Source organism: Peromyscus leucopus, chromosome 8a (assembly GCF_004664715.2).
Source record: "Peromyscus leucopus breed LL Stock chromosome 8a, UCI_PerLeu_2.1, whole genome shotgun sequence".
Classification (NCBI taxonomy): domain Eukaryota; kingdom Metazoa; phylum Chordata; class Mammalia; order Rodentia; family Cricetidae; genus Peromyscus; species Peromyscus leucopus.
Genome location: NC_051085.1, coordinates 44787799 through 44806658, shown reverse-complemented (window position 1 = coordinate 44806658; position 18860 = coordinate 44787799). Strand labels below are relative to the sequence as shown.

The 18860-nt window shown below is 41.2% G+C and overlaps 1 protein-coding gene across 1 annotated transcript in view; it reads right to left on the bottom strand.

Annotated features, from left to right (window-relative positions):
* Positions 1-4135: 4135 nt before the first annotated feature.
* Positions 4136-18860, bottom strand: part of Oprm1 (opioid receptor mu 1) — an 80802-nt gene continuing 66077 nt past the window's right edge. The window contains exon 4 of the mRNA XM_037200283.1: positions 4136-4776. Within this exon, the coding sequence (XP_037056178.1) occupies positions 4738-4776 (39 nt within the window). The 3' untranslated portion in view covers positions 4136-4737. The remainder of the gene's footprint in view (positions 4777-18860) is intronic.

Here is an 18860-nt window from a genome sequence, read left to right as displayed (position 1 = left end):
TCTTACAAAAATGAACACAATCCAATACCATATCTCAGCCCTGGGCTCTAGAAAGGAAACCAGTGCAAATGGCATATTCTTGTGCGAGGACCATGAGAATTCTAGTGCCATTCAAGATTCAGCCTGATCCAGGCACTCACCTCTGCCTGGAGATCTTTGGAAGGTATACTGAGGACTGGCTACCTGCACTGAGCTTTCCCAAGGACCTTAGCAGCCGGACTGAGGCTATCTAGGCACCTGCAGCCTAGAGGAGATAGGCACTGAATTTGAGACTTGGTTATTTGGCTGCCACACCAAACAGTGATATTGCCACTGTACCAGATCCTCAAAGTATCTCTGCAGACTAGGTGACCATCTCCCGAGGGAGCCAGGACATGGAGAGCATCAGACACTGGAGTCAAGAACTGTGAGGTATTGTGCTGCTTCTGCTCCTTTTGGAATAGAGAAAATCTCAGAGTCCTCTGCTCTGACCTGTTTGAGAAATCGTATTTCCAAAGTCGAGTGAATGTAGCCTCTCTGCCTTCTCTCTGACATGCATTAGTTAAACAGTTTTAATGTGCTTAGGTTACCCAGCTCATGGCTGCTGTTATATGTATGTGACTGTTCAGTTCAAAACAAATTCTTGGGCAATTGCTGCTGCCTTTATTTCTCCCCTCCTTCTCAGCCTATACTACCACATCTCTTTGCGTTTCCATTTGGCATTTAGCAACTTTGTGTTCATGGAAAATTTCCCAACATTAGTCGAAAATGCCAATTAAATAAAACATTTCCATGTTTGAAGCAAAACAGCAGAAGTTCCTTTCAAGAGGTTTGAAAGGAAATGGAAGATCACAGCCTGCTTTTGAGACTCAGTTCCTTTTAAAAATCAGATCGCGAGGTGGGAAGAAGGAACTCATAGACAGCCTTTAAACACCCTTTTCCTGAAAGATATTTTTGGCTGCTAAATACTCCTATTATGGTGCATGTGACAAAGTGGAGATAAAAATGGGCCCCATCTCTCCAAAAGGGCTTCTGTTCTACTTCTCTGAAATCACAAAAGAGACATGCATTGTCTACAGAGGAATTGCATATATTTCTGAAAGCCTAATGTGATTAGAGCGATGTTAAGCAAATCTTAGATTTCATGAGCATGATTGTGCCGTGAGAAACAAACTCTATTCCTTGCAGCTCTGGATGGCAGCAGCCGCTCATGGAGAGGAGCAGAAAACTTCTCTGTGAGACAGAATTAATGCTAATATTCTTTTAGAACCAGAAATGATAAAGTATTGTTTGATCATCTTAAATACGTCTGTGCTGATGTTGAGACATACAGGATCGCCCTGGTTAACACTGGGTGGTTTAGACAAATGAAGGAGTGGCATTGTGTTTGTATTGTACCAACAAAGTTTTTTTTCTTCTTCTAGGTGTGTGTGTGTGTGTGTGTGTGTGTGTGTGTGTGTGTGTGTGTGTGATGGTAACACCTGTAAATGCAGCCCTTAGGCTGAAGCAGGAGGATCATATGTTCAAGGCGAGCTGGGGTTACATTGTGAGCTGGAGGCTAACCTAGGCTATGAAGTAGGAATCTGTCTTTGGAAGAAGTGAGAAATAAGAAAGGAAAGAAAGAGTGTGGGGGGTTGGGAGGAAGCTTTATGCTGTCAGATAATATCCAATGAATACTATATAAATTGGAAAACACTGAAGGGAAATATACCTATCTATGAAAGCAGTTATATGTAAGATGCTTCTAGACGCTGGGCACATATTCTGAGAAAGAGCCACTTTTCAGGATTCTTCTCATCACACACTTAATATAGGTTCAATAACAGACTTTTCCAAATCTCTTTGCACTTCCTATGAGCTTGAACTGAGAACTTCAATAAATCTGTACTTGTGGCTGCACTGAAATGTCACACAGAGGAAGGCAGGAGGGGTACTGCTTTCTTCTGCTGTGTCCCACCAATGGCCCAATGGCCCCACCCACTTTTTATAGTCCCAATTCTAAGCTTTAGTTATCTGCTGTTTGCAATGTATAGTGCCTAAAACACAGTCATGTTAGTTATGTTAATCAGGACCACCCATCTGCTCACACTAAGAAATGCTATGGCCGTCCTCGATGAACATCTTCACATACTGTACACAGGAAGTTGTTGGCACCTGCCCTTGCTCACTCCCTGAACAGTAGGACATCCCATAATTCCTGGAACTTTTTATGACAGTGGGGGAGTGAAGACTGTAAGGCGAAACCATTTCTAGTGAAATTCAATCATCTCCAGTAACTTGGAGCGTTTTATGTGCTCCAAGTCTGGAACAAAGATGTGTCAGTGTTATTCTAAAGGTGGATGTGGACAGTGGGGTCTCTAAGCTTCCTATGGTCATTGTTTTATTTGTTTCAACATTGATGGTTTTCATTTATAGTAGAAAACATTTAATATATGACAGGCCAAAATTAGTTTTTTAAAAACATTGTATAGTTTAATCCTGATTTTTTTGTTTTGTTTTGTTTTTTTTCGAGACAGGGTTTCTCTGTGTAGCTTTGCACCTTTCCTGAAACTCACTTGGTACCCCAGGCTGGCCTCGAACTCACAGAGATCCGCCTGGCTCTGCCTCTCGAGTGCTGGGATTAAAGGCGTGCACCACCACCGCCCGGCTAGAATGTGTTTTTAAAATGAAACCTTTCACTGTGTATTTTATTGTAGAGTCTAAGAGATGATATGGAGGAACCTCATGCACATATATATGAAAAAAACCATGGATCAAGTCCTACATCAAATCCAAATTGCTCTCAGCCACATGCCAGATAAGTAACACCAAGAATGGGTCAATTGAAGAGAACTGTGAGCAGAAACAACACTGTGCTATCCCTTGAGAGAACTTGTGTCAAATAGCATATTGGAAGCAAGAACGTTCTTCCTCAGTGCTTAGATACAGATATTTTATTCTCCCAAATGAGTCTTATTTACATTATCCATTTTAAAATTCTGAATCTTTCTAAGATTTTGGTTTTAATTACTTCTATCAGAAAATGTAAAAGCTGCAACACAATGCCCATCTATCCTAGGATGTAACATCTGAGAAATGGAGGCTATTAGAGGCATCATTGAAAGGAAACATTCAAAAACACTTATCTTGGATTTTCCTTTTCTCCTCTAATGGATACATGGCCGGGTCCATGTAATTATAGCCAATCAGATCTGAGACAGTAAATTCAGTTATTCTGATCTATGGCAGCTGTTTTCTGGAAACTATGGAGTGCATTTGTGTCTTGTTGGACTGATGAAGGGATGCACATTTACAGTAGCATCTCCTGTCTGCATGTAGTCTCTGGAATTCGCGCGCGCGCATGCATGTGTGTGTGTGTGTGTGTGTGTGTGTGTGTGTGTGTGTGTGTGTGAGACCAGGGCCCTTGTTTCCTACTCCCATCTCCATAGAAGACGATAAAAGACTCAATTCATTTAACCAGTGCAGACAAAAGTTCAAAGTGGAGAACTCCCTTGCATGGGCCATCTGACTTGGCCATTCTTCCAGATCTGAAAATAGGAGATTGCCAAATCTCAGCTGCAGATCATGTCCATGAAAACTAGTCAGACAGGACTTTTCTTAGAGATGCTACATCAAAGATTGGCATCTTATCAAGGAAATCTTGATATTTAGCCAAGAACAAAAAGACCAGGATAATGATTATGACATTACATACATGCAAATCTTTAGGGAAAGAGGCCTGGGGTATTGTTAATATTTCATATTCAAGTAACTACATAGGATTGGAGAAACAGATCACATTTTTTTAAATGTGGTTGTTTGAGTCTGTCTTTTAATTATGTTTATTGGGTCCATATTTAAAAAACTGCTTAAACTTTCCTGGCACCCAACAAAAACATCTGTTGTTTTATCATGCTGATTCAGAAGGCATCAGAGGAAATAATATGAAAGAGAGCATGCAGTGTGGAGAAATTACTGAGAAAGGAAGATGCAAAAGTCTTGGCTTCCTGCTTGGATGGCATGATGAGCTCGCTGGGTAACTTCATGAACTTGACTTTGTGAACACTTGGAGGACAGCAAGGGAATCAGGAAGGACCATCCCCATAACTTTCAGGAAAGTCCTTTCAGTGTGAGCATCAACCATTCTGCAGTTGACACTGTGTTTTAAACCCTTTTCATTTTCATAGTGGAATCAGGGGAGGAAGAAGCTGTGTTCTTTCAAACAATACAAAAACAAGAAATGGAGGTGCCACTGATGTCTTAACTAGACAATAATTTCAAGGTGAACATCATAGGTCAAACATAATGTATTCCCTCACAAAAGACTAGAAAGGCTGTAACTTTCCACAGAAGGTGACTGGGTCAGAGGTCAGAGGTAGCATTTACTTTATGGGTTACTACAATGAATTTAACAACTGATGTTTTTTCTTTGATCAGGTCATAAGTATTTGCTTGAAAATAGAAATTCTACATACAGAAGGGTCATCTTCTATGATGACCCTGATTCACATACCACAGCGTATTGTGGTCCACGGGGTGTGTTTCTGTACACAAGCCGGATTCAGTGGTGTAACATAATCTCTTCCTTCCCAGTGCTTGATGCAGTATGAGTGTCTCTCATGTGCAGAGTGAAGTAGCCAGAGAGGACAGACTTTGAATGATGCAGGATCAGGTGGTTTCCTAGGAAACCAGAGCCTCCTACACACCCCAACAGCAACCTGATTCCAAGTAGATGGTGGCCTCTAAGCTCAGCATGGTTCTGGATGGCATGGAACCCATTTAGGGCAATGGAGCAGTTTCTGCTTCCAGATTTTCTAGCTGAAAGAAGAGAAAAAGCAAAGACAGTGAGAACTGGGGACTGGTCAGTGAACAAATTTATGATTATCTTCAGTATATAAGACTGTACCGAACACTGTCATGCATATCTTCAACTGCAACCCATTTTTGTGAAGTGCTCAGGCATTAATATTTTAGTTATTATAAATGTCTCTTGGGTCATTATAGGTATGTTTTGATTATACTACTTATTATAAAGCTGTAACTGATGGTTTTCCTGAAAATTTTTATTTATGTTTTTTAGCTAGAATTTTATTCAGTAACCCAGCTTAACCTGAGCTTAAATTTGAGATCCTCCTGCCTCAGCTTCTTGAGTGCTAGGATTGCGGAAATGTGCCATTATGGTAGGCCTTAGAAAATAAATTTTAAATAAAATTCTTTCTCTTGCTCTATTTACTTTTTCCTTTCCTGTTACATCATTAATGACGGGACCAAAATCTCAAAAAGAAATTGAGTAACTTTTTTACAATTTATTTCTAGATGGAAATATTTTTTTTTAATTTTTCACCCAATTATTACAATTTATTTCTATTTTCTGTCTGGAGTGTTGGGTGTAGAGTACATTGGCATTCAGCTCCCACTGTGAAGCATGTCCATTGAGCAGTAACATGAATTCTGCCCGGGTATGTGAGAATGTCATGTGGCCTTATCCAATAAGCTAATAGGATTATGAGAACGGAATGTCTTGCAATGAAGCAAGTTATTGTTTTTCCTGCTGTTGTAACTGGTGAGGTATGAAGGTGTTTGCATGGTAAGTATGAAGTATAAAGTATAAAGGGTTGCAAAAATTAATGTGTTTGAGTAAGTTTCAAACTTCAGGAAAGGCGCAAGAGTTGAATGGCACAAAAGATGTTTGTTCACTGGTTACACAGATTCATCTGTTAACGGTCATCCCACAGGCTTTCTCTCCTTTTGTCTCTTCTCATCCATATGCATGTTTTTGTGTACACACACATTCACACACACTATATTTTTAACCCATTTAATGTCATGCCAGTATGTATTTCTTAAGAACAAAGACCAGATCAGATTGATGTCATCATCAGGTGTGGCAGTCCATCATGGACCACAAGTCACTGAACACTGCTGATGCTTGTACCAGAATACAGCCTTCCCTGAGCTGACCTTTTTCTATGACTTGTCACACAGGCCGCTGAGATGGCAAAGGAAAATACAGCCCTGACCACTGTGTTGGTGCTTGATCTTGATCAGGCTTGGATTGCTCCCTCAAGTGCTGAGACTTCAGCTTTGGGTTTGCCAACTGTGACAGAACCCACTGTGTGTGTAGCTGCCATCTGGGCTCTTTGCATTACCCTGTGGGATTTGTGGATAGAGGCAGTGGCACTAACATGCTCACGCTCTGTTGTTTGCTGTACTGGGATAGCTGAGTCTTATTATCTTCTTGCTCCAATCTGTAGAGTGACTGTGGTGAGGCCACCTTCTCTCTCAGTCATCTCCTTTGGAGTCTTGTTCCTTTTTGACATCTTTGAAGAAGTTGGGATTCAGCGTCAAAGTGGTACAAAAATTCAGGATGTCAAGGTAGGTGAAGAATTTTTAAAATAGAGGAAAGGCAAAGATTCATGGTCTGTGTTCAGGCACATTTTGAAAATTTCTGTGGCTGGTAGAAATGTGGTATAGGAGAAGGCAATGGATGATCCACCTCTGTCCTACCTCTAGATAAAAATGAGTTTGGATAATGTATGGAGGCTGACGAGAGAGGGGTAAAATTTAACAAATGTTTGTATTCGTCACCTGGGGGGATGTACTATGAATCTTATCAGGGAAACCTAGACCTAAGTTGCAAGTAGAAACATCTGAAGGGCAGAGTGTTCCCAAAGAGAGTGTCACGGTGCAAGCCAGTATTGATAGAGAAAGGAAGAGAGAATAGGATATGCACTGTGGGCTGTTGGCATTCCATCGTTGTGAGGATGGTTGGGCAAAGGTTACGCTTTTACATGGCCAGCAGAAACACACAGTCTATCTCATCCAAGACCCCATGTTTAAGGACAATGACTATTATCATCAGGACAGATTCACTTCTCACAATGAAGATGACTGTTGATGACTATTTTGAATTTCTGTTTTAGTCACTACCTATGATCAACATGAGACTTCTCTGCATGATTTCATGAAGAAGCTATTCAAAATGTGGAGACTGGTAATTCTTTCAACTCACTCTGTGCTGAATGGAAAGACCTTCCCTCCCTAGGAGTATAACTATGAGTTTATAAAATTGCCCTTCTGTCTGAAAAGCCAAATTCTTCACAAAACCATTCTTGCCAGGAGAGCTTATACAGACAATGTGCTTACTTAGGGCCATAAGCTGTCTAGGAGAAGAGGCACCACTCTCTAAGTCATGAGACACCCTTGAAATCCCCAAACAGAGCCAGAATGGGAAAAACCAACCCATTATAAAAACATCCAAGGCAAGATTGGTATGCCCATGAAGACTAGGATACCCAAAGAAGAGTCAGTTTGGACAACCACCAGAGAAGCTTGGTCCAAACATCAAGCCATGACACCTGTTCTCTGAAAAAAGGAAGATGGTTGTCACAGGTTAAAATCTTGCTTCTGTGGAACACAGTTCTCTTGTGGAGATTACCAGAAGAGCTAGGAGAGCATGAGTGGCTGTCTTAGAGCAATTGCTTCTTTATGGCCTTTCTTGCCTGATCTTGGGAGACCAGAGGACTCATCCCATGAAATGTACAATGGATATAGGCAAGAGGGGTTAGAGTGAATATGAACTCTATCTCTTTTTGAAATATACCTGGTCACTAAGCACTGGGTTGTCTTGTATGGCTAGGGTCATGCACTTAATCAGACAGACTTTAAATCATTTGATAGGACATGGAGTCATTGTGAACATGAGTGAGGTTGATTGGACCTTTGGTTAGGCACCACTGTCTCTTTTTCTACTGATAATTGACATGCTTGTCTTGTGAATGCTTGTGATGTTAAAGCAGGAAGATTTTCCTCTTCTGTAAGAACCATTTGTAGAGAGATGGCTGTGAGAGCTATGCAAGGAGATCATAGCTCATCTTTCGGTTCCCTTCTATGTTTCAAAAGGAAACAATTTAGAATTCTAGGAAGAGAATAGGAAACCACAGCCTTGATGAAAGGATGCTAACCCAACAAGACTAATGAAAAATGCAACATCTCGAAATAATCATGCTGTGTGGTCAGTGACAAAAGCTAATGGGATCTGGAGGCTTACAGTGGACGGTCGCCAACTGAATTCAGTTAACGTGGTAGCACTGGCTGCTCCAGTCTATAGCCTGCGGTCCTGGGCTCTGTAATTGGAAATGAATCAACTGACTGTGACAGCACATGCTATGCCATGTTGGACTTTGGTCTTAGTTACTATTTTTCTGTTGCCATGAAGAGACCACAGCAACTTATAAAAGAAAGCATTTATTGGGGGTTTGGTTATAGTCTAGAGGGTGATTCCATGACCACCATGACAGGAAGCATGGCAACAGGCAGGCAGGCATGGCATTGGAACAGGAGCTGAGAGCTTACATCAGATATCTACAAGCAGGAGGCAGAGAGAGAGAGAGAGAGAGAGAGAGAGAGAGAGAGAGAGACAGAGAGACAGAGAGACAGAGAGATAGAGAGACAGACACAGGCACCGATAGACAGAGAGACAGAGACAGTGAGACAGAGACAGAGAGACAGACAGGTAGATAGATAGACAGACAGACAGACAGACGGATAGATAAATAGACACTAGGCTTTTGAAATCTTGTAATCTGAAAGCCCATGCCAGGGAGACACCTCCTCCAAGTAACATAACTCATAATCCTTCCCCCAAGACTCCAAATTATGTTGTTGTACAGCAAAGCACTGGAGTTACAGATACTTGTGAGTCACTCCATGTGTGTGCTAGGAACTGACTTAGATCGCTTCTCGGCCTTTTGGCTAAGATCGAGTGTAGGAACTGACTTAGGCCCTCTGCAAGAGCAGTAAGTACATGACCTTGGCCATTCAACCATCTCTCCCCAGCCCCTGAAGGACTGTTTGGATTCTCCTGCTATTTGCCACCATATGGGAGAACCAAAACACAAGCCACCATTACATTGATGATTTTGTGTTCATAGGCCCCCAATAAATGGTCTTGGGAAGCTCATTAACTCTGATAAGACACAGAGATCAAACATTTATGCTGAAGACCTTAGGAAAAAATATGGTCCAATCCTAGAGACCTTGGCTTGCCCCCATCAGAAAGGAAGCCTGGCATTGAGAGGGACTGTTTCAGGTGTCATCCGTGCATCCATTCTGTTGGGTTAAATGAGAATTTCATCAAATTTGGCTGGAAACTTAAGCAGCAGGTGGCATTGGAAGCTATCCCAATCGATTAGCCAGAAGCCCCTTTTGAATTGCGGGTCTCTGGGAATGGAGTCAGCCCCTAACCAGCAATACCCTTTGGGTTATAAACTCATATACCCTGACCCCTGACACTAACCACTTCATTGGTGGAAGGAACACCTTAGACCCTGGAGGTCGAGGGAGGACATAATAACATCCCTGCTATCTCACAGCCTCAGTCTGGCCAAACAAACTCATGTCTCACCAGAAATAAGCAGCGAACTGCCAACTGTGCTATTGCAGCACTTACCACCCCTGTCCACCTGCTGTGGGAGCAGGAGAACTGCTGTTGGCGAGCTTGGCCCTAAATTATCCTGCTGTGCCTGGTGTTATTAGAGGCAGCTCTACACAGTGAATCCCTCTTCTACCTGAACTCACTGAGAGTTACGTTAGTTATGCCCATGGCCGTGCATATGCTTCTCTTGACATCTAAGTGCCCCGGGGTTATGCAATGTATAGTGCCTGGACTACAGCCTGGTGACTGTGGCCATCTGGCTTAATGCAATGATGGTCCTAATCAAGTTTATCAGTGACATGGGTAACCCACCCCGTTCTGTTGTACGTTTATGTGAAAGGCAGAGAAGACCATATGGTTTCTTTCCAAAGGTAAGGTTGTTCTTGGGCTCATCAATTTTTGTATGTATGTCCATGGATTGTAGAAGGCAGATCAACATGTGTCGACTGCCTCTATTGTTCTCCACCTCATTTAGGAGACATGATCTCTCATTGATCTGATTAAGCTGGCTGGCTGTGAACTCAAGAGATTTCCCTGTGTCTGTTTCTCAAAGCCAGTGCTAGGATTGCAGATGTTCTTGCTGGGTCTAACTTTTGTACAGGTACTGGGATCCAAACTAATGTTCTTATGTTTGTGAAGCAAACATTTTATGCATTGAACCATCTCTCCAGACTCAAGCTCATTTTAATGACCCACAATTGCTGGTAATTGTCCACTCTGTGAATATTTTCTTTATAGATACCCCAGGTAGAGGATATGTATCAGGGAATATACGGTTTCCTTCTTCCATACAGCATTGTGAGAACTGTCCCTGGTATCAGAGTTCAGATCCTAGAGGCAGATCAGGAATCTATCTTTCACTCTACAGACTATAGCCGGTGAGCTGGAAAGGACCACCAAAAATGAGCAGTTGCATCACAGTCAACATTCTCTGATGGTAGATGGGTCTCTGATTGGCCTTAACCCATAGTCTGGCTGAACAGAGTGGAGGGTTGATGTGGATTCCATATCATATGGATCATATGAATATGCTTTTGTTGTTTTTGGATTAGTACCCATAGCATGTTGGCACAATGTATGCAAACTGTGAGTAAGGAAGCTAAGTGGCTATCTGAAATTAGACTTTTTGGTCTTCTCTGGGACATAGTTGAATCTGCCTAGTGGCTTGGTGTAGTGTAGTACACGCTTAATCTCAATACTGCACATCAACGTCATCCTGCTGAGGACATTCTGTTGACAGTAATTCTAATCAAGTGTTGATTGAAATAAATGAGGACAGAGCTGGTTTGAGCATTTACAAATATCCAATCTCAATTATTGATGGGATGACATGCCCATGTGGACATGTCAGGCTAAGAAGATGGTAGATTGACAGCTGAATTTGGGAGAGATGAGGTGCCCTGAGCATCTCTGCCTATCTTTGCTTACTAAGTGAGGCTGTAAATCCTAGTGAACCTGAGTAGTGACAGCTAGTCACATAGTTTAGAACCATCACTGCCCAACAACATGAAGATTACAACAGGACAGGGTTGCTTTGTGATGCTTGTTCTTGGGGAAGGAAGATCAGATTATTTTAAATTTCTACAAAATACATGGAGCCCTTTGCTCTGGGCTCCCAAGTTGTGCTGCCGCTCACCATGGGTGCCAGTGTTCTGGTCTCATTGTGTTATATGGTGAGGCACAGGGCAAGGGAACTGCACTACCATGCTGCTGGCTCTGCTGTCTTCTTGGCTCCCCAGTGTCTATTCTTGCCATCCTTGGATCTGTGCTGAGACATAACCATCAGACTCTATAGCTGAGCTCCTTTCTGACAAGAAGGACATTACAGTCACGTATTTCCATGGAGTTGGCAGTTGACGTTAGATAGTCTTCTTAGATCCATACATTAGATGCATAGATATAATCCTGTTAATTTTTCCTTTCATATCAACAGTCTTTTAAATTGTAACTTTTCCGGGAAGTCAACTAGAAAAATCCCCTTAAGCTCTATTTTACTTCATTAAAAAAAAAATGTTTGAAAAGCTTTTAGGCTTCAAGGTGAAGCTTGTTTAAGGAATTTTAGTTCCTCTCAATCTAAAGATTGAAGTATTTCCCGTAGTTTTAGGGCTGGAGAAAATTTAAGAGAGTATGGTTTTCAACTTTGCCAATCTGCACAAGGAAATACACCCTTGAGAAGTAGAGGGATGTGCCCACGTGCACTGGATGAAAACGTTGATTTAATATTTTATTTCGCAACCCTTTTCTGCCCTTCCACTTTCTCTTCCCTACTTGCAAAGCCATCTGAATTTGCAACCGAAGCCAGTAACTGAATCAGTTACTTTGGAAGCCTATCAGTGTTTGCCCGTAATAGACTTCAAAAACCCCATTCATTAGAGAAATCATAAAAAGCGAGTCACACAAAAACCATTTGGAGCCGATGACTCATATGCAAAGATCTCAGTGTTCCTAAGTAACAGGAGCTCATCCTTTCTTCAAGGCTTATTGCCCGAGTCAGGCATAGTGGGATTGTAGCTTATTCCTGATTATACAGTATAGGCCTGTATCTGATATGGGGACAAGAAACTTCCCATAGTATTTCTGCAGCACACTGATGCAAACGGGTTATGTGCAGACATCCTCTTCCAGGAAAGAAGTTTATGCACGATGCATCTTTCCTCTCCAGTCACTAGATTCATTTTCTCGACCTCTCATTCTCCACTGGGTCTAATGTTGCATGGGGCAAGAAAATTGTTGAAGCACCTTTGTCTGTCTGTGTGCTTGTCTGTTGCCCCCGCTGACCCCCCCCTCTCTCTCTCTGTGTGTGTGTGTGTGTGTGTGTGTGTGTGTGTGTGTGTGTAAGAACATGTGCACATACCCGTGGAGCTCAGAGGACAGCTTTGGGTGTCATTCCTCAGGTGCTGTCCACTGTTCTTTGAGGCAGAGTCTCTCAGTGAACTTCAAGTCAACCTATTAGGTCATAATGGATGGCGAGAAATCTACAGGGACCCACCTGGCCACCTCTCCAGAACGCACAGCATCATGTCTAGCCTTTTTGCATGGGTTCTGGGGTCTGAACTCAGGCCTTCATGCTAGTAAGGCAAGCACATGACCAAACTAAGTAGTTTCCCCAGCCCTTGTTATAAAATTTCTGTCAGTGATGCAGATGGGTAAAAATGCAGCAGCATTTTTACCAAATGTGATAAAGGAGTAGTTCAAAGAATCTACACATGATATTATGTATGCTTCCTACTGCTTTTAATGTGGAACAAATTTTGTCTTTGTACACTAGACCCTTTTTTACAGTGGGAGAAAGCTTAGGTGACTATGGTTTTTTTTTTCCTCAGTGAAAGAAGCTGGCCCCAGACTCTGAATGATGCCATCAACTAAGTCCTAATTCTAGAGCAAATGAGGTCAATGGACTTCTGGTCATGAAGAGGTCCCTTCAGCAGCCACCAGCATGCAATGTACTCAGTCCAATGGTTGTGGGCTTAGCACCAGAAGCGTGGCATCTGGTTTCCATGCTTACATTTGCCATAAGGAGATATAGCATCTTTGGCACGATTCTCCCAGCTCTGTGTATGTGCCTTTTCCAAATAAATTTATTTTCTGCAAAGATATTGTATCCAAAACAAAAGAATGTGTCACTTATAAGGTTTACTCTTAGCAACATGGAATTTAATTAGATAAAAACACATCCTAAAGCTACACAGACTGTTTCCCTCATAATTATAGCCAGGAAGTGCTAAGCTTCAAAACAAAGCAAAACAAAAATGAACACCCAGTCCAAAGCACAACCTGCTCCACTTTCAGAGACATACAGTTTTAGCATGTTGTTTGTATACGCATGTATTCAGGACACTTATTCAAATGCATGGGAATAAGAGTTTTAACAATCAATTCTAGAATTCTGGTGAATGTCTGGAATTCTGAGACACTGCTATTTACTTTCATGAAACATTGAACTACAGATTGATTCACAGCTTCAGGCCTAATAATGGTCTATGGTGGGCTTGTTAAGCCTGATAGAGCAAGGGGCTTCTCTGACGATGAGGTGTGCACATTGTATTACTTCTAGGTCGAAAATAAGTTACACAGCCTGACATTTGTCTGTTGAGATTTTATTGTCCTTTTTTTTTGATGGATGGTACTAACAGTTCACCATAATAGTGTTTCACAAGAATCTGACAGAACAGAAAAACATACTGTCTTAATTAGACCCTTATTCCCTTTGCTGCTGAATTATCAAGTCTTAACATGAAAAGTCTATCAGTGTCTCTTGAATGTAGGCACAATGCACACTTCTTACCATTTGAAACTTCTATGAACAAGGATGTAACAGAGTCTCAAAGCTTGGAAACATTTTTTTTTTTCTAAACTTAACAAATTGTACGTATGAATTAGTTGCAACTTTTTGTCTCTCAATAACACTGCAATAAAAGTTTTCTTTTTTAATTCTTTCTTTGGTGGTATTGAAATACCTCTCCTGTAACTTTCTTCTTGGCTTTATTAGTGGAGTGATACTGGATAAGGCCAGTTCACTGCTCACATTGCTCTAAGTATATGGTAACTTTCAGGTCCTTTGGAGTCATGTCTTTCCCTAGTCATACATGACGATATTTCAGGTAACTACAGGAAGATATTTTGACTCCCCCCACCATTTTGCATGCTTATCTAATTTGCTTATTCTGTTACTGAAATGTGAGGTCTGTCTGTGAGAGGCTAACATTTCTTTAGTCCCAGGTACCAGAATTGTCTTTCTGATCTAGTCACCATGGTTTAAGTGCCTTGGTTCATACTGCTGGTCATGAAATAAAACCTCTATGGAGTCTTAAAATATCTACTCTCCCACTCATTTTGTTTCCGTACTTGAATTTTCAGATGACAATTTTTCTCTAATAACCCCTCTATTTTTTGTTTTGTATTATATTCTAGTATTCTGGGAACCTTGTCTAATCAGTTGGATTATTCACAGTATTTCTCTACTGATTGAGGCTCTGAAGAATACAATTAAATAAAACCTTATAAAGCTATGTCATGACATCATTAAATTCAGATCAGAACGAAACACAGTATAGGGTTATAGATGTTGGTAGAGGTTTTCAGATCTCCTTGAAACACTGACTGTTGAGTTGCCTGTCATCTACCTTGAGGGCACAATGAGAAGTCATTTATTTCTTTTGTTTTAAAGACATTTAAATACTCCAAACTCCCTAAAACTCAGGGATATTTAAGTTTCTTTGAATCAAAATAAGCAGATGATTTCTCCTTTATTTATAAATTATCTTCCTGATTACTATGAAGACTTGATGATGTGGGAAAAGTAGGCATCACCTAGGTGGTCAGGGCAAGATTTCATATATTTCATCATGAGAGTCCTAGTGTGTGCATGGAAAACATAACATTCAGAAGTCGTAGTGGATTTGGAGCATAAACGTGCTGTATAGGTTAGTCTTCCTACTTTCTTCATCCTTCTCTTTCTATCTGCTCCCTTCCTTCTCCTCCACCCCCTCCTGCCTTCCTATAGACAAATGACTCAAATCATTCTGTTTTCTCTACATTCATTCTTGGACTTAACTATTTCAAACTGTGACATCACCATAGAGAACTGAAAATTACATAAAGTTTTATCAGGCATCCACCTTGTGCTCGCAACCTCCTGTTATTCCATTCCAGAAGGTCTGATGCCATCTTCTGACCTCAGTGGGCATAGCACTTGCCTACAGTAATACACACACACACACACACACACACACACACACACACACACACAACTTAAAAAAATCTTCAAAACAATAAATTTCATAAATGAGCATATTTTCATCAAGATGGTTACAAATTAAGAATTTACCACTTAAGTTTAGCCAAGTAAGATAACATCTAATTTAAAAATAGTTCAATAAATAGAAATAGTTGCTATATTTCAAGAGTTATGTATAATAATGGGAAAAGTAAGCACAAGGAAATTAGATATTAGTAATATCAGTTCATCTAATCTTTAAAGCTCTCCCTGCCAAAAGAAAAATACACATCAAAATCACCATAAAATAAAACCTAAAGAGCCAAGAAGTAAGTCACATTGATAGCCTGGGTCACGAGATTAATTGTAATTTGAGTTCATCCTCAGTCACTGCATCTTAACTCTGACACTGGCTAAAGTCCTCCCATAAACATTGTTTCCTACAATTAATAGAGGTTATAATCCATACTGCAAATGATTAAATAATATATAGTTTTCCAGCTACACACATATCTATGAATGTTACTAAAGCCAACTGTGTAAATAGACATATTTCTAATTAAACAATATTTTACCATTATTGTAGTTAAATGGTGTTAAAACATACTAGCTACTTCTGTTGTCTGTGGTATACCTTCATGTAAGCCTAGATGGCTTTAACTTCAGACATACATAAAGATGCACACACACACACACACACACACACACACACACACACACACACACACACACGATGATTGAGCCATTTTCCTTTTGAACCAAAGAACTGAAAGAAAAGCCGTTTGGGTTTCATTCACAAAGAATGCCTTAATATGGTCCAGTACTGTCATTTTCTGAGCTATTCTCATTTGGGGCTTTTGTCATGACATTGAAATCATTTCCTTCCCAAATTAGCTGTCCACAGATGTCTTACAAAAAAATGAAACCCCATGAATCCAGTTTTTGAGAGTGATGTAGTTCATTTTAAAGATCGGGCTTTTGCATTTCCTTCTCTGGGGACAGTGTGGTTTTATAGCTTATTCAAATGCAACTATCTCCTGATATTTGGCCTGCTTCTTGCATTGAGATGATGCTAAGGAAATGCTTTCAAAATGGCAATTGGAGGGTTTAGGAATGGCCTTGCCATGCCAGTGAAAAGAAGTTAACATGATGTTAGCTTTACTGCTGTAGCATGACTTAACCCCTGTAAGGCTCCTTCCTGAAAGTGACTGCTTGTTTTCAAAGATAACTATATTATTTTAGAAATCTCAGGTTTTCCTTTGGTGAGAAAAATAACAATTGCTCATCAAATATAGCAGTAATTGAAGGAAAAGGTGCAATTAATTTACTGTGCATATGTGTGTGTGCATGTTCTATGAGTGCATATGCATGCTATGTGGACACGTGTGTGTGTGTGTGTGTGTAGGCTGGTGGTTGAATTCAGGTGTCTTCCTCTATTTCTCTTCAACTCATCTTTTGGGATAGGGCCTCTCACTAAACTGGGAACTTGCTGTTTTAGCTCCACTCCAGGCTGGGATCTGCCTGCCTCTCTTCCCCTAGTGCTGAGATTACAGATCTGGGCCACATGACCTAGAGATTACAGATCTGTGCCACATGACATGGAGATTACAGATACATTCCACATGACTTGGAGATTATAGATATGTGCCACATGACCTGGAGATTATAGATCTGTGCCACATGACCTAGAGATTACTTAGGTGTCACATGATCCGGAGATTACATATGTGCCGCATGACCTGGAGTTTTATGTGGATACTAAGGATGCAGACTTGAATCTTCACTGTCATGCAATAAGCACCTTGCCCACTATTTAAGTCAGAAATTCTGGTATGATGTTTTATTTAAGATGCTGATTCTTGACCCCAACAATGAGCCATGATTCCTTCAAAGACATCTTACAGACCCTGCATTGTCTGGAGTCTACCATGAAGGCCGAGAATCTCTGGCTATGTTTATACTGCACTCACAGAAGGAGGCATAACATTGCGGGGGGGCAGAAGAGAACGGCTCTCAGTTATTCTTAAAACCAGTGGTGCTGGTCTGGAGTGTGCCTCTTACTAATTATTGGGTGTTGTATAACCATTTAACCTTCATGAACATTTGTCCTCTCAAGCTTATCTGTCAGAGATGTTATGGGAAAAGAGATGTGCTGGACCCACACACAATTCCCTTTTAATTTGTGTGTTGGTATAGGAAAGTATCACAGCATTCTTCTACGATTATAGTTACTGTATTTAAATAATAACCATGCTGACCTAACAGGTTCACCCCCTTTCCTTATATGATGTCAAACATTTTCAAAATCACTCAGGTGTAGAGTAGAAAGTACCTGAATGGGTAAGGTTGGGGTGGAAACCAGGCAGGAAAGGCTTTGTGTGGATAGTGACATTTCAGGTCTGAATGAGACTCATGTTGCTTAGAATCCAGAGTGGGAAGTGTTCTGTCCAGTTCAACAGGACAGCAAGATGCTACGTGGCTGGGGAAACTCATTTGTAACAGGAACAGATGGAACACTGGGCTCCACTTACAAGATTAAAAAAAAAAGCCATAAAGGTGACACACTGAACATAAAGCTAGCATGGGTGCTGCAGAAAGACCAGGATGCTGAGTCTGGGATGAACAAAGTTCAGAGGAGAACATTTCCCTTGCCCCATTCTCAGTAATGACAAGACTTCTTCAGGGCAGTGAGTCCAGGTCTTGGTCCTTTAAAGCATTTGTTAAAAATCAATTTAGAAGACAAGTTGCAAAGTCTAACTTATGATCAGAATACTACAGGTTGGGGTGGAGAAAGCCTACTGTTCATTGTTTCTGAAGAGTGGGCTCCAAATTTCAGTGTTATGGGGTCAATTTGAGTTGCAGTCGGTCACATAAGAGGTCCTTCATATACCTCTGTATCTAAAATACTACAGCTCTCCCCTTATTCAGCTATTCTGTAGATATCTGTGGAGTGTGTCAGGGACTGGGCTAGGTAGACACTAGAGGCACAAGAAGAAGCAAGACGGATGTGTTCCTACAATCAGGAAGCAATGGGGTAGCTGTTTACTATAGGATGAACAACTGTGACCACAGTGACCTTTCCACCTCCCTCTATCTCTTCACAAGGTGACCATAGCTCCTGTCATCAGGAGGTTGTCTTTCCCTCCTACCCATTCAAATCTAGCTTGATGGGTTGTTTGATCCATAGTAACCACGGATGTAACTTTATGTCATTTACTTAAGAATTTGTGTGTGTGTGTGTGTGTGTGTGTGTGTGTGTGTGTGTGCATGTGCACATGCAGAGGCCTGAGGTTGTAATTGGGAGTCTTTCTTGATCACTTTCCATCTTATTAATTGAGGGAGGGTCTCTCAATTGAGCCTAGAGTTCACTAACACAACTGGTTTCCCTAAGCAGCGTTGTCTAGGGATACCCGTCTCATGTTTTCCCAGTGGTGCAACCACAGGCAGACCGTCGGCCCCTGCCCCTCAGCATTCACATGGCTTCTGGAGAGCTGAACTCTGGTTCTCAGGCCTGTGCAGCAAGGCTTTTTGCCACTGAGCTATCACCCCACGACACTGTGTATTTCTGTCACCAGGCGTTCTCTTTTCTCTTCCTCAGAACCCATGGCCAGGGTAAAGACAAGCTTGAGGTAACATTCTAGAGAATGAGAGTCTATGGATCCAGCCATCTCTGCCATGGCTGTCTTAGGTTAGGTGACTGATAGCCCCAAACAGTGACTGGCTTGAGTGAAAATAACTAAAATTCAGAGT